Below are 27,050 nucleotides of genomic sequence, written 5' to 3' on the forward strand. Positions count from 1 at the left end.
ATGATGAGACCTAGTAGTTGGTACACTATCAGTGAGAGTAGCTATAGGGAACTACTTGGGCTTGCCCAGAAATTGATGTTTCATTACATTCAATTCAGATTTTTTTATAACTTCATTGGTTTCTTATATCAGGTGGAAGACGTCACGTTGAAGAGATTTCCGATTGAATCTCAGAGTTGTGTCCAGATTAATATAATTTTTACAAACCTCAATGGATACTTCATCAGCAACACCTACATCCCAACCTTCTTACTAGTCATCATCTCGTATATAACGTTTTTCTTTGACATGGAAGACTTCACTAACCGCATAATGGTGGCACTGACAAGTCTCCTAGTGCTGGCCTCCCTCTTTGCACAGACCAGCATTGCCATTCCAAGGACCGCTTATCTTAAACTCATTGATGTGTGGTTTGTCTTTTGTATCTGCATGGACTTCTTCATGGTGGTGATGCTGGTGGTGACTGATGTGTTACTTCGAAGAGAAAGACTTGGCCAAGATTTGAAAATCTCATACAAAACAGCTCATGTATTTCCAGTACAATGTGTTGGAGAACTAAGCCAGAGGAAGAAAACAAGACCCTCAACTGCACTCGTCATCCACAAAATAACTGTGATGGTTATCCCACTAATGATCTTAATCTTTGTCATCATTTACATAGGAATAATCCTTTATGCTTGATTGGCAATGAGAATGCTTTGGTTTTCAGTGTCATACCTTTAGTAGTGCATGCATATTAACCTTCAGTAAATATTAATGGTACCTTTACTTTACTTAACAGGAAAATGTACCAAAGTAATGCTCACTACAGGTGCATTCAGCTGGCACCTCCACAACTAGTATCCATATACTGTATACACAGAGAAGTCAATAAATAGATTTTTTTTCATCTGCAGAATACATACCCACTTGTATACGGTATACCCACTTGTATAGTGTACCACAATATATAACAATAGCACCTTTCACAGAGATTACAAGGAAATATTTGCAAACTACATGTATTCCTATATGATGGCAAACAATAAGTTAGTCATATTAGCAGCTAAAATTTTATAAACAGAGAAATACAAAGACTCCTCACTTTAATAATACAGTAATACAAATTGCAACAAAAATGTAAAGAAATACAAAGGTAATTACAGACACTAATACAGTTGCAAATAAAGGACTAGGACACAAGGTGATACCCAAGAAGGTGAAGAAATTATGAGGAGAAAGTGCTAAGCCTGTGTGTGTAAGACAAATATGAAATAATCCATCTTGTAGTGATGCAGTGATTCATACTGTATCCATATTACAGTGATTCACTATAATCCATAGTGAATGATGCACAGGTTGCTTTGCCAAACAAGTTGAACACAACTGGGTTTGTCAGTAATGGAATAGTGATCACAGGTTTGACCTTGTCTTGGGGAACTTACACAAGCAAAAGACTCCCCCTGTTCCTGATATAATATATTCAAACACTCTTTGTCTAGATCAAAGCCCCTGACAAGGATAGGTTTAAGGAGACAGGATACCTGCAATTCAAGAATTTTCATTTATAATTTTTCTGGCTAGTGCATCAACTGTTTGTTCCATAAACTTATTGTCGTATGTGAGGAGAAGCATTTCCAGTTGCAGATGCTGCATCATGACCTAGCAAACTATTTTCTGGCCTTTTGCTTGCATATGTTGCATTTGAAAATTTTGTTTTGCATTGTTACCACAATTAATCAATATTCTAATTGTGATATGTCTTGTAAAATTTAATTAGTATTGTATAAATGAAGAAATTGAACTACAAAATAGCTGCACATCAGTATCAACTGTGGGAATTTCAAATAAGTGAGCCTTGTAAGCCAAATATAGCACCATTTTTAAAGCAACATTCAAGAGAAACATAGTACCAGTACATTGTGTTACAAATCTAGCCCTGTAAAAGACAAATGATACCTCGTATCATTCGCATGATTGCCATCCAAGTGTTAAATTTGAAAAAGAATGTGATGGCAGTGTGTGAATGAGTGTGTTGCTCTTGTAGTGTCATCTGTCTCCCATTCAACACAGTGAGAATCATGGGAGCCTATCCAGCAACTCGCTGAGAATAGGCCAGTGTGGTTTCACCTCCCAAACCAGTGTCAAAATTGTTAGTGCTTTTCCTTCCCTGCTTGAACTTGTTTGTACTTAACAATAAACTGATTTAACTGTTGATGTGTTTTTGTTTAGACCTTGTCTTGAAGTATGAGAAACAAAATCCTTAACAGTTTGGTACCTTCACCCAGATGTAACTATTACAAATTGTAATATATACTGTATAGTATTCATCGAAGTATATACCGCTCTGCTTGAGGCAGCATGTACTTACAGTGAAAAATGACTGATAGTCTTGTGGGTACAACATTTGAGACAAAAGTATACACAGGGTACATGTCAGTGTCTGCTAGCTCTCTGAAGCTACACAGCTATGAGGTTTAGTTTTCCCCAGGCATTCATAGTGAGTGAGAGTGATGTGCATCTCACTCTGGCACCCTGCAGTGTTTTATCCCAGTTAAGTGATGTTAGTGGTATTATATTGTTCTTATGGCTCCTACAAAGGAATAAGCAAAGAAACACTTGCCCAGATAATTTCTTAGAGGGCAAACTTGGGGTGCTGTATGAGCAAGTCTATGAACAAGTGCACTAAAAACAGTGTAAATGTTCATTCAACCAGGGGCCTAGACAAAGGGATAGAAAAGTTCCTGACTTTCTCAAGGCAAGGCCTGCATCCCAATGAGCCAGCCTCTAAAAGAGCAAACTCCCAAATACATCAGAGAACAGAACTACTGCACTGTATGTCAGTGTTGGGGCAGCACCAGGGAACATTCATGGAAGGTAATCCTGAGCACATGCAGCACCAAGTGCTCAACGAGCCAGCTTTATGCAACATAAACCAGACGAAAAAAATCATGAAGCTTAACTGAAACAAGGAATAATACAAACAGGGACCTGATAGTACAGTCGAGTTCGTTCTCGACCCATAATTGAGAATTCCGGATCCAAATCTAGGGTAGGACAGAAATGGTTGGACCCATTTCCTATCCCCCTAATGCTCTTGTTCAACTAGCATTAAGTAAGTACCCAGAAGTTAGTCAACTTGTTATGGAGATGCAACCTGGGGTGGGTCAGTAATTCGACCATGGGGAGGGACCTCGATATACACTTAGTGTGTATAAACACACACTGGCTGCCTGTCCCTTGACACAATTAATTAAATTATTGTATTTTATTTTAATGCCAAGCAATTGGCCTATGTAGGACAACATTCAAGGATGACTGGCACTTAACTTAGAAGCAGCAGGACCCGTATGGCTTACTGACAACCCAAGAGCCCTACAGTGGATCTCCACATAAGCATCAGAACTGATGTAGGGGACTGGGAGCTCCAGGAACCCTCTTCTCCACCTCCCTTAACTGACGGGGTAATACTAATGAGTTCACGCTGGTAATGAGAGATTTAATCGTTTGTTTACATTGTTGGGAGGAATTCGTCTGGAAGTTTTGAGACTTCAGTCTCTTTTGAACCCAGCAGTGGTCTGTATTGATTCACTGACTTCCTGGATGCTTTCCATGGGGTGGCAGAGTGTCTCTCTACCTATGTGAGGGAAGGCCTAATTCTGGCCTTGGCCCTAGTAGGCCAAACAGAAATCCACAGCTGAAGTGACCTACTAGTTGGAAGCAATCTCAGTGAGATAGCTTCAATGAGCCACAAGAGGTTTGCTTCCCTCCCCATCCCCCATAAGAAATGCTTTAGAAAAATGTTATAGCTGCTTTATGGCACAATAAAGACTAGCATATAACATACTGATAATGATCATCATATTAATAATATAAACAACAATGAGACATAAAGATAAAGCAGGAAGACCACATTACTTTAGAATGGTACTAGAACCTGTTTCACCATCAAACTAGCAAATACTGCTGTTATTTTTACAACTAATAATACCTTACAGGACACAAAGTGCTAAGAAAGGAGAAACCCAAAACTCTTTAGGAATCATACCATTGATCTAAGCCCAATAATGTATCTCAAGCATTCCAATTCTTGCATGGATATCTGCACAGTGTTATAGCTAAATCAAGTTATATTCCACCAGAAAACAGGCTGGTCAAATTACTAATTGGTTATACTGTACTTATGTAAATTGCAACACATAGGAACACCAAATTAAATACTGTATGGGATATTGTGCACCAGCAAAAGCTTTCTAACTGTAAGACAAACTGATGGTTTCTTTGTTGTCTGCTAACATCAGAGGGAGGGGGAAGACGAGTTTGAAATATGCATTGGAAACTTCTCACAATGTTACATAACTTAATAAAACTGATAGTGGTAACCATCGAGACCTATCTTGACTACTCGGTCCTATGTTAATTTGGACCCGTCACTTATACACTAAATTATAAAATACAAAAAGAGATGATTTGATACTTACACGGCTTGATAATGGTCCAGGATGGACCAAAACATTTTTGGTTCTTCATTTTCAGATGTGTAGAGTGGGTGTCAAATCTTCAGCCATGTTATTGTGAATCATCATCTTCCTACATTAGCACCTCCACATCTGGTTGATTTGGAGGTGCTTCTATCAGCTTTCATAACACATTAGAGGCACAGCCCCAGAAACCAACTGCTACACCTTAAAATTTACTTTCTGTCAACTGCAGATGAAGGCTAGTGACAAAAATCAGTTTGGCATATGTTGTCCTTGGTGTCATTGTAGTGACATCAAGTATCTTATCTATTTATACATCATGGTGAGCTATTATAACAAAACCAATGCAAGCACTTCATCCATGTGGAAAAAATTAGTCAAAGCCAGGTGGCACAAACATTTTATGAATACCAGTATTTAAAGTACTCTTTTTATAACAAATAATGTATTTTACTACTCACCTGTTAGGATTATCACATAAACCAGTGATCACAGACTTGGCAAAAAGTTTCTTTGCCATCCATTTGGCTATTCTGGTTTTATGTACCATCAAGTAGTATACACTAAGACACAGACTGCCAGCCAGCCATAGTGCAGCATCACACACTACCTGGCTCAGGAATCAGAAAGGTTAGCAAGGATTATTTAACTTTCTACAGAAGAAAAACCACAAGAAGTTTGCTTCCCCCCCCCCCCAATCCCCCATAAGAAATGCTTTAGAAAAATGTTATAGTTGCCTTATGGCACAACAAGGATTAGCATACTGATAATGATCATCATATTAATAATATAAACAACAATGAGACATAAAGATAAAGCAGGAAGACCACATTACTTCAGAATGGTACTAGAACCTAATTCATCATCAAACTAGCAAATACTGCTGTTATTTTTACAACTAATAATATCTTACAGGACACGAAGTGCTAAGAAAGGAGAAACCCAAAACTCATTAGAAATCATACCATTGATCTAAGCCCAATAATGTATCTCAAGCATTCCAATTCTTGCATGGATATCTGCACAGTGTTATAGCTAAATCAAGTTATATTCCACCAGAAAACAGGCTGGTCAAATTACTAACTGGTTATACTGTACTTATGCTAATCATGCAACACATAGGAACACCAAATTAAATACTGTATGGGATATCCTGCACCAGCAAAAGCTTTCTAACTGTAAGACAAACTGATGGCTTTTTCGTTATCTGCTAATATCAAAGGGAGGGGGAAGAGGAGTTCGAAATATGCATTGGAAACTTCTCACAATGTTACATAACTTAATAAAACTGATAGTGGTAACCATCGAGACCTATCTTGACTACTCGGTCCTATGTTAATTTGGACCCGTCACTTATACACTAAATTATAAAATACAAAAAGAGATGATTTGATACTTACACGGCTTGATAATGGTCCAGGATGGACCAAAACATTTTTGGTTATTCAGTTTTAGATGTGTAGAGTGGGTGTCAAATCTTTGGCCATGTTATTGTGAATCATCATCTTCCTACATCAGCACCTCCACATCTGGTTGATTTGGAGGTGCTTCTATCAGCTTTCATAACACATTAGAGGCACAGCCCCAGAAACCAACTGCTACACCTTAAAATTTACTTTCTGTCAACTGCAGATGAAGGCTAGTGACAAAAATCAGTTTGGCATATGTTGTCCTTGGTGTCATTGTAGTGACATCAAGTATCTTATCTATTTATATATCATGGTGAGTTATTATAACAAAACCAATGCAAGCACTTCATCCATGTGGAAAAAATTAATCAAAAGCCAGGTGGCACAAACATTTTATGAATACCAGTATTTAAAGTACTCTTTGTATAACAAATAATGTAATTTACTACTCACCTGTTAGGATTATCACATAAACCAGTGATCACAGACTTGGCTAAAAGTTTCTTTGTCATCCATTTGGTTATTCTGGTTTTATGGACCATCAAGTAGTATACACTAAGACACAGACTGCCAGCCAGCCATAGTGCAGCATCACACACTACCTGGCTCAGGGATCAGAAAGATTAGCAAGGATTATTTAACTTTCTATAGAAGAAAAACTGGGTTATTATTATTCTGATATAGGAAAAAGAAGCCCAAGCTTATGTATCTTATGTCAAGATTTGAACTACACAAAGTTTTACACCCTCTATCGATTGAATTATCAAAATCTGAGTAAAGTATACGGTTTGAACAGGACTTACATCTCAATGAATAATACATAGTTCATAAGTGTGGGTTTTTTATCCTATGTTAATATATCTGTGATAGGACTTTACATTACTTATTTTGATATGCAGGCTGAAAAGTTTGCTTATCAGATACCAAAATCCCAGAAAGCGCATATCAACAAAAAGTCTGTGTACAAATGTAAACCTTGTGTCCCCTCCCCTTGTTGTGTTGGTTTACAACTGTAGCCAATGAGAAGGCAATAGCATAGAATCGATAAAAGATCAACCCACTAAAACAATATCCTCCTCAACAATATGACCACCTGTTGTCCATATGGACAAAAGTGGTACAGTACAAGGACCTAATTAGATTATTTATCATGTGAGGTTTATTTTTTACTTTTTCTCACAATAAATTGCCCCTCTGCTCATTTATGCCAGTCCTGCAGTGAGTGCAGGACAAACTGTCCCTTATAGATACAGCAAAGATTGGTGCCATCTGTGACTATTTCTAACCACCAGGTACACCATCAACACTACTACTACTACTACTACATCCTGACAGTCTGCTCTCCAAAGGTTTTACCAACCAAGCACCTTGCTTCCTGTTAAATTAATCATAATCTGGGTGAATATGATACATTTGTGGAGCTCTCTTTGGATCGACAGAAACTGACACAAGGCCCCCAGGAGACTTTCACACCCTGGACTCAAACTAAACTTACATTTCCTCTGCAACTTGGCCTCAGCGACACCACCACTGCAGCTTACCCTCGCTGGTCCACTCTTGCCTGGCAGCTCTCCGCATCTCAGCACCTGCCTACCTTTATAGCTTTGATATTCTGCAAATTTATCTTGTTTGTTTGAGAGTTTAATATTTATTTTTCTAATATATATTTTAGGCATGAATCATTACTCAAATTTTATATTCCGGCTTGACATGTTACCAGTGAGCATTTTTTCTCATGAATGTACAACACCTCTGTGCCTTTTACTTTGTGAGAGTGTTTAGTTAGTTTTCAAAAATTTTTGTCATGGATTATTTTGGTTGAGTAAATGATGGTCCCAAAGCAAACACTCATGTTATTGTGATTTTACTTAAAATTTAGAAAGATAAATCTACAAACACATATCAAGAAACAGACTAAAATTTATCATAACTAGCATGATAAATTTATATTAATTAAATGTGAACTCACTTTAAGTCTTCGTAGAATAAAGAACTGCATCAGAACTAGCCATACAGATCAGCACACAATCATACTTCATATAAATATGTAAATATCATCAGCTGTCCAAAAATAATTGATAGGTACACTGCACACTGTAGAACACTTAACACTAAGCCCCCTTGTATACAAATTATTAAAGAATGAACTGTTCTAATAATCAAAAGTAGGTACCTGTTCCTCAGAAAGAGCCAATGGTCACAGTTCTTACCTCAAAATGAACCAATGATCGTGGTCACAGTATTTTTAGGAAGAAAATAACTATGATCGACTCAAGTCCTCAGTCCTTGAATTAAATATAGGTAAAATGTTTAATTGAAATGAAATATGCAGTTAAAAAACACAGAAAACCATTAATTTTAAAGTTGAATTTCAAATAAAACAGTTAAAACAAAATATAATGAAACTAGGAAAAAATAAAAAGTGGAATGCTCCAATTCCCTTCAAGAAGACGAGCATTTCAAAATGTCTGTCACTGAGTCCAAATCATCTGGATGCCACAGAATGCTAAATGACATTTTTTCTGCAGAGACTGTACACAGCTGATGCTAATTTAAAAATAACTATTTGGTGAATAATTTATTCCTACATCGAACTAGACATACTACAGCCATTTTGTGCTTGTAAATAATACTGTACACCTTAATACCCAGTTCTCTGCTTTTTTCAGAATGATCACTACATACAAAACAAAAATAGGAATCAAAATAATAGAGGAGAAATTTTTAAATCTGCAACTACAAGAGGCCAAAGATTCAAACTAAGAAAACAAAGATGCAGAAAAGACATACTAAGGTTTTCCTTTGCCAATGATTACTGGGAAGACGGTACATCACGATCATAGCTCTCATCCTGTAACTACACTCAGGTAATTACAATTAGATTATTACACAGAAATACATTCTCAAATACCATTGTGAAGCCTTCTTTATGATTAAAAATTTTAAACTTTACCAAACTGCCAGTACAATGGAAGCTAAGCATCACAATATACCACTACAAACCATTATTGCAAGAACAAATCTCTTCAGCTCCAGAAAAGTTAACACACAAATTTGCTGGGTGTGTACTCTTTTTGGGTGTGCAGAAAAAGGAACTGGTTGGAACCATGCATTGAGAAGGGCCACTTCTGGTAACAGACTGTAGAGAGGCAGAGGGGGGGGGCACTATCAAATGGACAGTGAATCAATTCTGGACCAGAAGAGAAGGGAAGGGGGTGAAGGAAGGGTAAGGGCATCTGATGAGCAACATGAGCATATGTGATGTCTCTGAAGTGCAAGTAAGTCCCTAAGTTGTTGTTGTTGTTGTTATTGATTTAGGGGCGATGACAATTGTGGGATCGGATGCACCCCGCCATACCCATGATGGATTAATGGCAAAACCAGGAAAGGTGAAATGCCAAGCCTAATCGTGAAACGAGTGACGCCAATCACTGGAAACTAATATGACTCATGGCAAAGAAACGCAAAGGGGTAGATGATTGGGGAGCCCCAGGAGTCCCTCAAGGTGACAAGCACCGGCCCCGCCCCACTGGGTAGCAAAACCAAAACTCGGCCTCCAGCTAAAACACAAAAGTTATCCAGTGCCTTCCAGCAGAGCAGAAGCCAACCACCCACCACGTCCAAGGGCACACCAGGAGCCCACCAAGACCCACCAACTCCCAGGACCTCTTGGCCAAGCCGGCACCGGACACCGTCACTCCACCAAGAGAACCAGCCAGAACACGCCAAAAAAAATCTATCTACAATCTCATGATCCAAGACGATATGTGTGCCAGGCATTGTACAACTGGATCATTGAAGAAGAATGCCAAACGGCAGTATCAAATCCAAAACGTGAAAACGGAAAGTGATCCAGGGACCCGCAGGCGGAGGTGTCCAGACGTTCGCCCATTGTCATGGTTGAACCAGAAGTCCTGTAGATAGATTTTTTGTAGATAGAGTCCCTAAGCGTACGGATGCTGTCCTTGTGTTTAAAGTGTGGGATAAACTATTCCATGTTAAAGTATGTACAGGATCAGGAAAATGTAAGGTTGGCACCACTACAATTAATACAGTGAGCTAGTAGGGGTTATTCAAATGGAATTAAAGAGTATTATGCACCTTTGAGTCGAAACACCATGGCCAACTTTCCAATATGTATTGCACTGGCATGGAAAAAGGAACAAATCTTAAACAGAACATTGGACGGTCATCAAGGACAACTGAGTTTGAGAGGGTTCGACTGTTAAATGCAATTTTAGCTACATGGAGAAAAGAAAGCAGGGATAAAAATGTTATCCACATGGACAATGGAGATTTGTGATTATATAGCTTCCCAGGTCTTTTTCTTTTACTTTTAGAGGGATCTGTCTTCCCATCATTCTGTACTGCACTACAGGTCTTTTCACTCTTGTTCCTATCTGTATAACATTGTATTTGTCTAAGCTGAAATCCAGTAGTCATTTTTTAGATCTTCAGAGGGCATTAAGTTCACTTTGAATTTGATTGTGATTCCCTTTGATTGTGATTCATTACTTTTTTCTGAGAAGTACTTCCTCACCCAGATTAGAACTCTCCCCAGCCTGCTCCCTCTTGGGTGGGACGAAGTTGAATACATTCTGATAATGAATTAGAATGCAAGTGGCAATTTACCTACTTAAAATTTCCACACATCATAGATCTTAACTTCAAGCAGTGCCAGATTTGCTAGCAGATACCTATAGTGTGTTTGTAAGACAGCTACATGATGTTTGATGCTCGAATTATCATGTTGGAATCTGCCATCCTATAATCCCTAATACTAGAGTAATTTATATAAAACACAGATATAAATTTTTCAATAATTCATGATTCATACTGCACTTGTCAACAGATTTCACATAATTTAAAGAAATCTACATACCATTGCTTGAATTATTGCTATTCATCCTATCACATGCTCCTAGAAAGTAATATTATTCTGAATAATAGACCTAACTTTTGACCAAAACACAAATACTTAGATTAATACAAAAAATCCTACTTGTGACCTTTCATGAAGAAATTGGGCCAGTCTTGGTCTGGAACACCAATGATGTTTTAACGTGGTAATTTGGTATGATGTAGCCGTGCTCTCATTTGTACGAAGGTAGCTATGTCTAGCATGAAGGAGCATTGCACATTATCCTATTTATTTCTTAATGTGACTGTTTATTAAGTAATTTATCCTTGAAAAGTCTTCCTACTTTTTGTATTATGCTTCATTACAATCTTATTCTGTCTGTAAGTAATCATTATATGAAGGTGCATAGCCAAGATAGCTATTTAGCACCATTCAAATCACAGGTAAATATAGAGTACTTTTATATCACTCAAGATCACAGTACAGTGACAAAGATATAAGCAGAAATATATTAAAGATCTGATTCACAAGAGAGTAAATCTAAGGACAGTTGAGTTAAGTGGGTTGATGAAAAATTAAATTGATTGTAATTCTGAAAGTCTGGCTAATAAGTAAGATGACAAACTGTAAGAAAAACAAGACTACTTGGACAATAAGATTAAGGTTTATTCCATCAAATACCATGAGATACTGTAATCTAGTATGGCAAATACTCAAACAAGCTAGGGAAGCTAAGATATCAAAATATATATTATAGTTTGCTATTAAATTATTTTAGCTAAGGATGTGTTACAAACATATAACTCCTAAATATCATCACTTTATCTGTCTTAGATATTACAAAACATATTTTAAGTCCAGGTCCATACTTTTACAGGAACTATATGGCACATAATACTGAATTGATTTATTGTTTTAATAACTCCTTTCAGGTGTCTGTTGGAAAACAAATGCATAGCAGGCACAGCCAATTGTTCCTTTCTTCCAATGTGTTTAAATTTTACTATACTGTTTTTAAGCTAAATAAAAAAAATCTAAATATTTTTCTAAATGTTATGATGCAGTGGAATTTGGCTGTGTATGGTGTGATGGTGTGTAATGGTGATATTCTCCTGTGATGCTGTTAATCAGAAGATATGGTATGTTGAACATATGGGTAACATTTTTAGTATTTTTAACTTTACTTTCCTACAGATCTCTTCTGCTGATATTATGCATGAGGTCAAACTACACAGCACTCACATTATGTCTATAGCATCAGGTATGAATATGAACTTTATGAGAGGTTTTAGCATTAAGAATTACTGAAATGCTGTACAGAATTAGATCAAAGCAGTGATGTGACAAAACTGTCTTTCTTGATGTCAGAATTTATGATACAGCTCGTTATTTAGATCTGACATTGTAAACATAACACAGTGCCCTGTGAGCACCTCGGGTAGTCATGTCAAATCACATTGCTCTCCTGTCCTCTCTGAGGTAATGCATTCCCCCATCCTTAGACACTGGGAAACATTGTAATGATAATAAGTACTAATTATTTTTCTGAGTAGACTCAGGATGTGAAAAAAATGCTACACAATAGCAGGGGGGCCTACTGGAATTACAATCCTTTAATTTCACATAACTGTTCAAATGATTATAGCATAGCTCATCGGATCTATAATAGAGACTGTATGTGAAACACTTGAATCACACACTGAAAGCTAATAGGGTCTCTAAATTCAAGATAAAAAAAATTACAAGAACTAAGTTTAATATTTGAACATTTAATTACAGCTTCTAATCATAAACAACTTTAATTTAGTCGTAACTTCAATTTATTTTGTTTACTAAATAATATAGACTACACAACCTATGCTTAATATTTTGATACATAAGAAAGAATGACTTTATGCTGTACTTATTGAGTAGTGAAGTAGATAGTATAAAAAAAGCATGAAAAATATTCCCTATACTTGCAACAGCATCTGCAAATAATATATTGCAATTAAATACAAAAAATATAATTAAATTATCAACAACAATTATTGCAAACCTCAATATTAATGTACAGTATACCAATAAAGTAAAACAATAGCTGGTCCTAGCATTGAATTATAACAATACAAATAAATATATGAATAATTATAAAATGTTAATCAATTAAAACATAAAGCACTTACTTTAACCCCTCAACTGCACAAGGAATTAAACAGAAAACTCCCACCCCCATGTGCAGGAAAAACAAAATATTGTATTTGTTCTATTATTAAAAAACATTCCCTGATCAGTGGAAAGTTAAACTAAAATTTCTGTCACTTACTTTGTATGTAGTGAATCGATGAAGTCAAAATGGTGGCATCAAATCTTGATCACTTATTCAGCAAGCTCCGACAGAATTGCTCTCGGAAAGGAGTTGGGGAGGGGCATTTAAACGCGCGCATTTAATATAATGGGTTTTTATCATATTTTAAATAGCTTCCATTTTTTCAGTACAAATGTATACCAACTGGGTAGTCAATAACATAATATATATCGCAGAATGTGTGGAACAGCACAAGTATATATTCATGTCACCAATATGTGCAACATATTATATTCTTAAAACAATAAAACATAATGCTTCTCCTGTTATCACACTGCATACACATGTTATATACACCTAGCTACATACTTTTGCACTGTTATGAATCACTAAGCAGTTCTGGTGAATTGGATGACCTTATAACCAGTGATACAACACCAAATAGTAACTGCTTACATTGATATATTTAATTTTCTTTGTATTATTAATGTTTTTATCATGTTTTAACAGTGCAATGCTGCATTGGGCTGTCAATAATGTATTTATATCACAGAATGTGTAGAACATCAGTACACATATATACTATATACATACTGTTGCAACACTGTATACACATGTTATATATAACTGTTCATGCACCATTACACACCACTAGGCAGTTCTGGTAGGTGTGATACTCTGAGAACTAATTGTCCATGCACAGCCAATCTCCACACACTCGGTACCAAACGAAACAAAGTGGCACCCAACATCGCTACGCATATCGCTAACACTTATTATTATTAATATTATTATCATCATCAGAATCCTCCTCACTAAATCCTTAAAATTAATCCTTTTCCACATGTTCATTTCCAAAGGAACGTGAGGTACCACTGCATGATGCACAGACACACCAAACCATGGCTGTGTGCTGTGGTGATGGAGTAGGCTTTCTACTGGGAACATTGTCATGTGCATCAGGTTCACTCTCCATGTCACAGATACCTTGTACAGTCTTTATCACAGTCAGGATCTTCTCTCACTATCACCATTATATTCTTGAAGTTTCTTATTAAATTCACCATCTACAAGTGCAAGCTGCAAGGATGCAAGCTGCATGGCAGTGCTGTGTGCTGCTGCTGCTGCTGCTGCTGCATGCAGACAGCATGCAACAGCACATAGCAACCACAGTATGTTTTTTACGTTAATAGTGAGGCCCTCACACCAAGGAAGAGGAGTGCCTACAATTATTTTCTCAGCTGGCATCTGTTTACTGAAGACCTGAGGAAGAGGATGTGAGCCTGTGTACCCATGGGATTCCAAATGTTGCACAGAACCCTAAAGCATCCCTGGAAGTGATGCACATAACCAGTCAAACATACCAGCATGTGATCCACAGTTGAGGGGTTAATCAAAGAAAATCAGAGTCAGGAGAGAATGAACAATTTTGTAGTTAAGAACACATATTTCATAATACAGTACTGTATACAAAGATTTCTACTGTATACAAGGATTTCAATAATCTTAGATCCAAAGACTTCTTCTATTAATTTAAAATTTTAAAATCTGTTCCCTTCAGGCACTTAAGCAAGTAACCCAGAGGAGACTTCTCAAAGTGAGTAACAGAGCCACAAAATCCTCTTTACCAAAGGCAGCCAAAGGTTGTAACTGTAAAGCTCCAGCTCAGAAACAAGCAATCACCTGACAGGCCAAAGCCTGAATGGAAGGGGGGTTTGGCTAAAATGGAGATAAAGTGACATCACAAGCATCATCCCCAAAAGGAACATAAAGAAACCTAGTAACAGATAACAGACAACTGTGACCAGAGGGGAGCAAAAACACAGTGAAATACTCTGAACAGCCACCAGCTGCTGGCACTGGCTATGAACTGGGTGGGATGGCATCACAAACCACCCATCTCAGATGTGCAGCCCCTTGCCTCTTAGCAGAACAATGATCACCTGGAACATTCTGAATCAAAGTGGTAGTGTGAAGTCTTTTAAGAATGGGCAAACCCAAGTAAACACAAGGACCCAGCAATGAACCTAGAGGAAGGAAAAAAGGATTGTAGAAGAATTAAGTTGAAACTGTGGCTACCTCATAATGGGGAGCCCTGTAAGGGCAGGAGTTTGAAAGCCGTACTCTAGAATACAGACTAACAAAACCCGTCCTTACTTTCTTATTTATAGTATAGGTACGTTACTTTAAAACAGGGATGTAGAACCAATGTGCATTTATAAACACTTCAAACACAAGAGTAACCACATGGGGCTGGTACCATATTTTTGAATTGGCATGACTCGACAATCAGAGTGCATGCAGCATTACATTTATTAAGACATAGGAGATGAAACAATGCACAATCAAGGAATAATTTCTCACTCATCCATTTAACAACAGCATTCCAGTCACACAAATATAATGGAGGTCAATAATCCCAGAAAGTGAAGTGGGCACCTCACGAGCACACGCCACACAACCTGTGTGTGTAGCGTGTCTGACCTCTCTGTCCTCGTGGGGTGCAGGAACGCTACCACACAAAAACATGTGGAGAAAACGTTACACACACACACCGAAGCATACACATTTACTAATACATACTCTCCAACACTTATGAAACATAAAAATTAACACAAATAAAACAAACTGGTATCTTAACTAAGAGAAACCTTTACAGTAATAACAACAAAAGCTAAACTTTATATATCAGTCATTACAGCCCTCCAATCTAGGAAAAAGACCACCAGCCAGATCAAACAGCAACCAAGGGTCCTTTTCAGACAACCCCGAAAACCAAGGTCTCTTTACCAATAAAGACACAGAAGGACCAGGATCAGCAAGCAATACTAACCCCAAAGCCTAAACCAGTGAGAGAGATATAAAGCCTCTGGCAAATAGTCACCAAGGATTGCACCAAAGCCACCTCCCATCAAACCAAGAAACAGAAGTGAAAGGAATAGGCTTTGGGCTCCAGTCCTCAGTCAGGGGGATACCCCTGAAGCTTACCACACCAGCCCTACATCCACAATAACCTGCAGGGCATGAATTCTACCGTGTTGGCACCCTGACCAGCACAGGTGCTGGGGACCAGACAAGAGGAAGGCTAATTCAACTTGACTGGATAAGAGGAAAACTTATTCCTCTTGACTGGACAAGAGGAAGGCTGAATAATTGGACAAACCAGCTAAAACAGCCAAAACACATGTCCAGTGCTGGTAACACCTCACAGCTGAGAGTAAAAAGAGATTGAACCTGCTTGGGGAGTGAAAGACGCAGCACAAATATTAATTGTGTTAAAAACATCAAAATTAACACAAACAGTGAGTGTGAAGAACAGAGTGAGACATCCAGCAAAGTTGCTAGCAGCAGTATCAGGTTCAGAACTAAGCAGAACATACTCAAAGAAAACAACACACATTTAAGAATTAAACAATACTGTATATGATATACTGAACAGTGTTTGTGTTTAACCCTTCGACTGTGCATCCCATCATGTGATGTAGTGGCTAGATATGTTCAAACTACACATCCCGTCAGAGGAAGTATTAGGGTACTGCATAAGGTTTAAAATTCCTGCACATACACAGGGTTCACATTTGCTTCCTCAGGCCTCCAGTAACCATCCCCTATCTTGAAAAAAAAAATCCTGAGTCTCTCACTTTCCTTCTAGGGCCTTACTAAAAAGATGAGCATCATGTCTGGCACACCACCATCCAGTGTCAGGATGTGCAGGGTAGCCATTGAACTTTTACCAACAGCAAATGAGTAGTTACCATGTATTCACAGGCAAAATGTGTGCTATGTGCAGTTATACGATTTAAGCTATATATATATAGTAACAATAAATACATGATGAGTGAATATTTATACTCATATCTGTACATGCTCATATTTTCAAAGCTATACATAATGAACACCACCCCTGACACATCAATACAACCTGTTAGCACAACAAATAAATAAAGTAAGAAACATTGAAAATACATTTACAAAATTATTCGCATTTGGCATCTAACCTCATTTCTACCAAAAATTGCAAATTCTCCAGGCCACTACAGCTAAACCACAAGAGGTAGAGATTTTATACTTGGATTTTTGTGCTTCATGGATGCTACCTAACAGTGTCAAATGAAAAATAATGTTTCAGGACCATATATTTTTTTTTTTGCTCACCACTGAGTAGTCAGTTATTAATAGATGTGCAGTGCAGGGGTTAATCCATTTAAGGATAAGTACCTCTAAAGCCAATACTAAATTGGTACCGTTGTCAAAATGATACACAGAACCTCATTGTACAGGCAACTAATTTGAACTCATGGACAATTTTTCAGGTGAATCTACCAGATTCGAGTGAGATATACATGACAAACTATTACCCACCCTGACACCACATCAAGGAAGGGATCCTGGCTAGGATGAGCAGTTTCACCTTCCTAACAAGCCAGAATCACAATACAACTCATACTACACAGGCTTCACTTCTGCAGCAAGTCCTGAAATATCACACAGCACGGGTCATGAGGGGGTTAACTCAAAGGAAGAACACAAACACCTAAGAGAAGATATTTCTGGTGGTGATCACTCTTCATTAATGATGCCAATGAAGATAACTCTAGATTCAAATATGAAGCAAACTGAAGTAACTCCATACATGGGACATAAGTACTAAGAAAAGCTAGACACTCAACTAGAAATTGATGATTGGTCTCAGCAAGAACCTACAAAATGCTCTGTAGTACAGGATTCTAGAATGAGGTGTTCACTCCACAGAGATCCCGAGCTGATCAGGGAGTTGACTGATGGTGGTGTGGGAGGTAACTAAGCACCTAGTTAGGTTATTCAAAGTTTTGGTTGGTGCACTGCCAAAATTCATTAGAGAATGTTGTTTGTGACTTCTTTTTTTGTTTTAGCAGGTGGTTCATCTTGGAAGTAGGTGATCTATTATCCCACATGCTCCCTCTGCTCCACTGATGGGGCAAAATGGTTTGAAAAGGTGCTTGATAGCAAAGAGAAATTCTGGGAACATGGTATGGCCCTTATGTTCCTAGCATACCATATAATTGGTGTTCCTAGTGCATAGAATAACATCATACTCAGCAAGGAAATTAATTTCCTCTTGTGTGTGTGTGTGTGTATACATACATGCATATTGCATATTACAAACATGCAATATTACATATATGCATATACATAATATATATGTGTATGTAATATTAACAATTCTGTAACTAGCTTCACAAGAGTGTCATTTGCTTAGTTAAATGAACTATGGGTGTTTAGTTCATAACTCATTATGTGCCTCTGTAACCCTTTCCAACACTGCCCACAGGATGGGTATGGGGTGCATAATAAATAAAATAAATAAAATCACATTTTCTCTTAATAAGGGGGGTAAATAATAATAATTGTCATTAACTTTATCACCCTTCACTGTTAACTTTCAAGAAGTTTTATACAGCCTATGGTAAAGTGCCATCAACTGTGCTACATAACCCAAGCAGTGTCTCACTATGGCAAGATAAGATGTTAACAAGGAAACAGACACGTGATCAAATGGTAAATGTCTGAAAAATATCAAAGTAAAACTGATAACGTAATTATGGACAGAAGCATGTTCAAATAGGTGATAAAAACAATAACCTTGTGGGGGCACCGATGGTTGAAAGCGACTGACATTACATATACAGTACTGTATAACATTAGTGCCTTCAACTAACAGTGCCTTCTGGGAACCATGATATACAAGATAAAAGACTGAAAGGCAAATGGATGATACTTTGCAAATACAGTAGACCCAGAGACTGGAGAAATTAACCTAGATCACATGAAAACACCCTGACATGTTTTATAGCTGGCTTGCAGAAATTAAAGAGCCCTTGTACAATAGATCATTCATGGAAGGTAATGTACAATAATGTTACTCTGAATGCTATAGACTCGAGACAGAACAATGGATCTGGAATGACACACAAATACTATTCTTCTTCTTGATAGTAGGTGCAGTTTGCATGAAGGGTTTGTCCTTCCGATGACTGCAAAATACTATTCTAGTCCTTGTATTATGACTGGACAATGTGCAGTTGCTTGATGGAAATAGTTTGTCTATGAGAAACATAAAAATTACAGATTCTTTTTTGAATGAATTTTCATGTGTGTTGCTAAATTTGAATTTTGTGAAAATTCTTTTAGGCACACTGAACACTGAAATGGTTTCTCTCCTGTATGAATTCTAATATGATTAACTAAATCTGATTTGCTAGAAAAATCTTTTAGACACTCTGAGCACTTAAAAGGTTTGTCTCCTGAATGAACTCTAATATGCCGTAATAGATTTGAATAATTTGAAAAGTCTTTTAGACATTCGGAACACTGATATGGTTTTTCTCCAGCATGAACTCTAATATGATTTACTAAATCAGATTTATGTGAAAAGTCTTTTAAACACTTTGAACACTTATAAGGTTTTATTCCTGCATGAAGTTTGATGTGTCGCACAAGATTTGACTGATTTGCAAAATCTTTTAAACATACTTTGCACTGATATGGTTTTTCTCCAGTATGAATTCTCATATGTTGCACTAAAGCCGATTTTTGCTTGAAGTCTTTTAAGCACACTGAGCACTGATGTGCTTTTTCTACTGTATGAACAAGCGTATGTCGTACTAGATCTGATCTATTTGTAAAATCTCTCAGACACACAGTGCATTTGTAGGGTTTCTCTCCAGTATGAACTCTCATGTGTTGAACTAGAGCTGATTTTGCTGACAAGCATTTCTGACACACTGAACACTTAAATGGTTTCTCTCCTGTATGAACTCTTGTGTGTTGCACTAAATGTGTGTTTCGAGCAAAGTTTTTGGGACACAATGAGCACTGAAATGACTTCTCTTTTGTATTATGACTCATGTTTTACATAATCTATTTTTATTTTAAACCCAAATATTTTATACAAATATATTTTAGAAATCTTCTAGATAACTGAATACTAACACATTTTCTCCCCTATACGAGTTTATGTTCATTTCCTTCAAAAGTCTTTCAAATCATGTTAATTCCAATGTGAATAGCTTATTTCCTGTTGATATTTGGTGTCTTACAACATGCATAAGACTGAAGAAGCTCCACTTTCATATGAACTTGTAAGTTTTGTTGTTAAAGTGCATGCGTAAAAGTAAAAGCTAAATGGAGTAGTTTGCTATGAAGAGCTTAAATAACATTTTATCTTTAGAAACTTATGAGGAACATCTCACTCCAGATCAAGATACTGCTGTGGGTGATTTGCTGGAGCATGGTAGAAGTGATTCTTCATGACGCTGTTGAGTATGGAAAGTAAAGTTAATGAACACATGGCATTATGAAAATCTTAAAATACATTTCTTTTTTAAACTCACCTATCTTCTCAAGGTAAATACCTCCTAACCTACTTATTAACTTGAGAAGCAGTATGATGTTGATAATTTTGTTACATTATAATATAGTTAAAAATTCAAAAAGAAAAGTTTATTTCCTGAATACAATTTCTCATTTTTGCACTCTACATATCTCTAATTACTAAGTAAGCATTTATACAGGTATCCCCTGTTACATCAACCTGTCCTCTCACTTAATACACCAAATTTTGACGTTGAAATCCCCAACTGCCAAATAGAGGAATACTATAAATTACAGCACCTCAGAAACATTCATGTTTTCCATGTGTAGAAAAGGTTAGGTTAGGTTAGGTTAGGTGAGGTGAGGTTAGGTGACAAAGAAACATCAATCCCCCAATGCCAGAAAGAGGCTCTACTGAAGCTGAAGAATACATGGTGACAGTATTTGGCATTAACAAGCAATAAATGATGAGCCAGGACAGAGATGACAACATCTCTGTCTCAAACTCGAGATATAATTTTGGCCAAGTTACCAAGAGATTCAGGTTAGTGAGTGGCAAATTAGTGAGCAGTCATCAACCACTGTACTGTGCCAGCCGAAAAAACTCCTTTGCCCGAAAATGCGCCAGCCGAGAAATGATGATTTTAGTACAGTACTGTATATCATAAGAATCGAAAATCCAATGCATACAAGGGGCACACATTTACTTCCTCAGACCTCCAGTAACCAACCCTCATCTTGAAAAAACATCCTGAGACCCTCACTTTCCTTTTTTGGGCTTAGTAACGTGTTCTAAGCTACCTAGGCCTATGAAACAATCCTAAGGCCATGGCTTTAGGAGCGTGTAGGGCAGCCATATCTATGAGCCACTGAAAGTTTAACAGCAGCAAAAGAGTGATTACCATTATATATTTCAGACAAAATGTGTGCTATGTTCAATTATAAGATTTAGGCATATATATATATATATATATATATATATATATATATATATATATATATATATATATATATATATATATTTCATTGAATATGACCGCATATTCTGTATTTATTATTTTCTGGTTTAGGGCTTCTATCCCTCTAACTATTTTCTTAGCATCAGGGCTTAATTGGAATAGGAGTTCTATTAGAACTCCTATTCCAATTAAGCCCTGATGCTAAGAAAATAGTTAGAGGGATAGAAGCCCTAAACCAGAAAATAATAAATACAGAATATGCGGTCATATTCAATGAAACATGTTTGAAAGAAAACCTGCTGCCAGTATACACCAATATATATATATATATATATATATATATATATATATATATATATATATATTTCATTGAATATGACCGCATATTCTGTATTTATTATTTTCTGGTTTAGGGCTTCTATCCCTCTAACTATTTTCTTAGCATCAGGGCTTAATTGGAATAGGAGTTCTATTAGAACTCCTATTCCAATTAAGCCCTGATGCTAAGAAAATAGTTAGAGGGATAGAAGCCCTAAACCAGAAAATAATAAATACAGAATATGCGGTCATATTCAATGAAACATGTTTGAAAGAAAACCTGCTGCCAGTATACACCAATATATATATATATATATATATATATATATATATATATATATATATATATATATATATATATATATATATATATATATATATATATATATATATATACATACATATATATATATATATATATATATATATATATATATGTCGTACCTAGTAGCCAGAACGCACTTCTCAGCCTACTATTCAAGGCCCGATTTGCCTAATAAGCCAAGTTTTCATGAATTATTTATTTTTCGACTACCTAACCTACCTAACCTAACCTAACCTAACGATTTCGGCTACCTAACCTAGCCTAACCGATAAAGATAGGTTAGGTTAGGTTAGGTAGGGTTGGTTAGGTTCGGCCATATATCTAAATTAATTTTAACTCCAATAAAAAAAATTGACCTCATACATAATGAAATGGGTAGCTTTATAATTTCATAAGAAAAAAATTAGAGAAAATATACTAATTCATGAAAACTTGGCTTATTAGGCAAATCGGGCCTTGAATAGTAGGCATAGAAGTGCGTTCTGGCTACTAGGTACGACATATATATATATATATATATATATATATATACATACATGTATATATATATATATATACATACATGTATATATATATATACATACATGTATATATATATATATACATACATGTATATATATATATATACATACATGTATATATATATATATATACATACATGTATATATATATATATATACATACATGTATATATATATATATATACATACATGTATATATATATATATATATATATATATATATATATATATATATATATATACATGGTGTACATATACTGTACTGTATTTATGCACGCATATATCTGAATATATATGTATGTATATTTTCAAAGTTATACATAACAAACACCATCTTTGACACATATATACAGCTTATTACAGCAAAAAAACTAAATAAATACAGTGAGAAACATTGAAAATAGGTCATCAAAGTTATTCCCATGCAGAAAATCTCCTAATTTTCCCGAAAAAATGCAACTTCTCCAGGCAGCTATGGCTAAACTACAAGAGATAGAGACTTTGTACTTCCTTGGTGCTAATTAGCAATACAAAAAAACAAAAAACAAATACTGTTTTTGGAAAACTTTATTTTCGGTGCACAGCCAGAATGTCACAATAAATGCAGTGCATCACAGTGGTTAAACATAGCACACATGCAGTGATTTCTACCACTTACTTGAGTTTTATGGTGCTGGATTTTGGTACTCTTATGCATATTTCTTCTGGTGAAAGGATGAGCTGCAAAAAGAAAAGAATGAATTATTAAGTGATTGAATGAATTATTAAGTGATTGAATTTAATTCATTAACTTTGTTTGAGAATTTCATAAATTTTTGTTACAAAATCATGAATTTTGTCTGGTACACTAACAAGTTTCTTCAACATAAGACAGACACATTAACAGAAAGACTGCAAACTATACAGTACATAAAAAAGTGATCAGATTATGATAAATTCTTTAACCCTGATGACTTTCCATCAACTTCTTCCTTCAAGAAACTTCTTCACATATAACCCCAGCACTCAACTTCAAATGTATCAACATTTATGCATTTATAAATATATCCCTACTTTTCTTATATATTGTACAGTAACTTTAACCTTTAAACTTCTAAAATAATGGGAGGCCCTATAACAAGCCACTGACTTCCTCTTCTCAAGGTAACTAGTGATGGTAGACCTCGGGTAAATTGAAGTAAATGGCCTGCTGATTATTTTGCATGGCTTGAGATGCTAACTTTCATCTTCCATTCTGAGACAGCTCTGATGATTGTCTGCCATATTGAAAAAGATCCTTAATGCTTTAGTTTCCTGTATTTGCATTACTAAACAGATGCACATCAATCATGGCAAACCACAGTTCAGCCATTCACTACTCAGCGATATCATTCTTGCGAACGTTAACACCATGCAATCTTGCATAGCATACAAGCTGTAAGGTTTCAGTAATGCAAAGCACTAAAAGTTGTAAGCATCAACATTATCCATATACAGTACAGTACACTGTACTCTTATACACTCAATCACCAGATGATATCGGTGATATACAATAACAGAATATCTTTGCATTAATGACAAAATAGTGTGGATGGGTTGATATAACAAAATGAGGTAGTTACAGTGGGTGAGTGATGGACAGCAGTGGTGGTACGTGGTTCATATTGGCAGCCTCACTCATTCAGCAAGCCACCTCCACCACTCATTTAATTCCTTAAAGCCAAGAATCCTATACATAACTTGCATTTACATGTATTTACATTTTATTTACATGTATTTACATTTTATTTCATGTTAACATGTTATTCTCATGTTAACAAGCATTATATTTCTGCTAACATTTATGATATATGGGAAGATGTAGTGCTAATTATTAATTCATTGTACAAATGTAATGCAAATGGAGATAACCACCCAAAGAAAAAAAATATTCTTATTGGTTCTATACGTATTGATATTATTGTTTTTGAAACACTCATAACCAGGTACTGAGCTGGACCATATTTTCAATAATAAAATAAATACTCTGTAGCAATTATATTAAGGAGTAATATAATTGCTCCAAACCCTCATTAGTTGCAATGTAGATAATTAGATGTGTTTCTTAATGTTACTTAACTTATCCCTGAGAACTCCACTTTCCAGAAATTCTACATTAATCCTAGTCCACTAATTACAATTATTATCTATTCCCAAGTGCACAGGCATCACTCAGGTCAGCTGACAGGTAACCTGCTAAATGTTGGTCGATTGGGCAAAGCGAGAAGCTTGTAATATAAGTCCCTAGAATGGAAGTGTCTTTAGAAGTGGAGTTATAGGTTATCTTGAAATGATTTCAGAGCTTAGCGTCCCCATTGCCCAGTCCTCGACCAGGCCTCCTTTTTGTTACACACCCCCAGGAAGCATCCCGTAGCAGCTGTCTAACTCCCAGGTACCTATTTACTGCTAGGTATCAGGGTGAAAGAAACTCTACCCATTTGTTTCAGCCTCCACCGAGGATCAAACCTGGAACCTCAGGACCACGAGTCCGATGCACTGTCCACTACACACTGTCCTAGTGGACCCCCACTAGGGGGGTCCACTACAGATTTATACAGTACAGTTGAATAATTATTGTACCTTCTTTTCCATAAAGTTAAAGGTTTGTTCAACTATTTCTAGGGTTTCATTAACTTTTTTTTACTGGAACTCCATCTTGTGCAACTTTCAGTTAATGGTGGTCTGCAGTAATGTTTTGACATTTACAGCTTTAGTGAGTAGGTGGTTCCATAGGTGGTTTCAACCCTATTGATGAAAAAGCATGTCCTGATTTCTGTCCTACATTGTGGTTTGTTGTGCTTGAGGATATTGCCCCTTGTGCCACATTTGACCTTTAGAGGAAGTTATTTGGATTAATACCTAGGCTAGTAAGCTCTATTGCCCAGTCACGTTTGATACAAAGTTTTAATTATTATAAATGTTTTGCTTAATATTCTAACTTTTATATGTTTATTTCATAGCTGTGTATAACTGCCAATAAATGAGTATGTTACGTCACTAACATACACTTCATCAAAGCATATTTTCCGCTTTTCTGGGTCATTACTAACATTAAACAAATTAATGGAATTCCATTTACATTCTAACTTACCACATAAATCAATCTGTCTCCATCAAACTGTTAAAATATCTTCACAACAAGGTAATGTCACTAAAAATGTCAGCCTGCGCCAAGACGCACTTCTTCTCCTTCTTCTTTTTCTTCTTCTTCTTCTTCGCGATACATGCAGTTTGCATGAATTTTTTTCCTCTCGATGACTGCACAAGTGGTAATATTGAGAGAAGTGGCACTCACAGTGGTGCATCAATGTTCATGATTTGGCAGAGATCAGAGATTAGTCTTCTATTTGTGTGAGGATAAAGACAAAAATAAACATATGAACAGAAATGGACTCAGGATGGCAAAGATGAGGAGTTGTGTTGATGGCAATAGCAAAGTGTTGCTGTTCTATGAAAAGTATGTGGTTTAGTCAGGAGACTGAGTTTGAGGGTTGCCGTATGTTTGGGAGTTAGTCACAATTCAGATAGGTTTGGGGTAGATTAAGGTAAGTTAGAGTACATTAAGTAACATAGGGTTAATGTATATAAGGTTAGGTTAAGTTAGGGTAGGTTAGTTGAAGATGGGTTATGTTGTCATATTTCGGATCTTTATGTCTAGGATGTGATTGCATTGATCTTTGACGTGCCAGTAGTGCAGCATGTTGAATATCTGCAAGTTGTTGGAGGATGTGTCATGGGAGAGTGGTATATGTAGTTTTTCAGTCAAAGTGTCAGGTTGCTGGGAGGTTTGTATAGCTGGAGATTTCTTACTCTTAGTGACTGTAGTTGGGGTTTGTGGCAAGTCATCCTGGGGAGTGACTTGGGTAAGGCATGCTAAGTAGTTATTTAGGAGTTTGTCCAGCATCAGTTCAAACGATTTGTATACAGCAATGGTAGCTGGGTTAGGTTGGATGTCATTCTCTATAGATGTGGATGAGGTGTGTTAGGTCAGCCTAAGGGTGGTTGGTTTACTTGTGTAAAGAATTTTGTTAGGAGTCTATCCAGCGTCTTTTTTAGTGTATTTTTAATGCCAGTGACAAATGTTTCAACAAGATAGGGATTCAGTTGAACGTTTTGTGGGAGAGGATTGGACTCAAGCGTTACGTTGATTGTTGTTATGTTGTGTTGATTTAGGGGCGACGACGATCGTGGGATCGGATGCACCCTTGATTGTTGTTGTTGTTGTTGTGTTGATTTAGGGGCGACGACGATCGTGGGATCGGATGCGCCCCGGACCACCCTTGATTGTTGTTATTGTTATGATGATGTACAGAGCTCGCTGGGTCATAACTTATAGAGGAACACCTATAATTGTTAATTAAAAAGAAAGAGAAATTACAAATACTGTTTAAATATAACGTTAATACTAATGACAGTCATTATAATTATCACTTTTTTAATTGCCACAACGGGAATTAAACTATACTAGTTACGGGGTTTTAGTTTTTTTATTTAGTTTAGCTCATTTATTATGCAAGAACATACCTTCTTTGGTGAAAA

General features: G+C 36.4%; 2 protein-coding genes across 8 annotated transcripts in view; one reads left to right on the top strand and one right to left on the bottom strand.

Annotated features, from left to right (window-relative positions):
• The window catches only part of LOC123754971 (uncharacterized), a 46,927-nt gene extending 44,733 nt beyond the window's left edge, over positions 1–2,194 (top strand). For all 4 annotated transcript variants that reach the window (XM_069332884.1, XM_069332885.1, XM_069332883.1 and 1 more), the window contains one exon: positions 133–2,194. In XM_069332884.1, coding sequence (XP_069188985.1) covers positions 133–681 — 549 coding nt within the window. In that variant the 3' untranslated portion in view covers positions 682–2,194. The remainder of the gene's footprint in view (positions 1–132) is intronic.
• LOC123754972 (zinc finger protein 271-like) overlaps positions 1–26,833 on the bottom strand; it is a 47,589-nt gene extending 20,756 nt beyond the window's left edge. Inside the window, exons 1-7 of one of the 4 annotated variants that reach the window (XM_069332891.1) lie at positions 26,655–26,833; positions 25,603–25,854; positions 23,152–23,213; positions 6,323–20,312; positions 5,861–5,989; positions 4,922–5,070; positions 4,461–4,589 (exon numbers count right to left, since the gene is read on the bottom strand). In XM_069332891.1, the coding sequence (XP_069188992.1) occupies positions 19,120–19,905 (786 nt within the window). In that variant the 5' untranslated portion in view covers positions 19,906–20,312; positions 23,152–23,213; positions 25,603–25,854; positions 26,655–26,833 and the 3' untranslated portion in view covers positions 4,461–4,589; positions 4,922–5,070; positions 5,861–5,989; positions 6,323–19,119. Of the gene's footprint in view, positions 1–4,460; positions 4,687–4,921; positions 5,071–5,860; positions 6,087–6,322; positions 20,313–23,151; positions 23,214–25,602 lie in introns of all 4 variants that reach the window. The other 3 variants (XM_069332889.1, XM_069332890.1, XM_069332888.1) reach the window with 3 other exon arrangements.
• Between the last annotated feature and the right edge of the window lie 217 nt (positions 26,834–27,050).

This window comes from Procambarus clarkii, chromosome 28 (genome assembly GCF_040958095.1).
Source record: "Procambarus clarkii isolate CNS0578487 chromosome 28, FALCON_Pclarkii_2.0, whole genome shotgun sequence".
NCBI classification, from domain to species: Eukaryota; Metazoa; Arthropoda; class Malacostraca; order Decapoda; family Cambaridae; genus Procambarus; species Procambarus clarkii.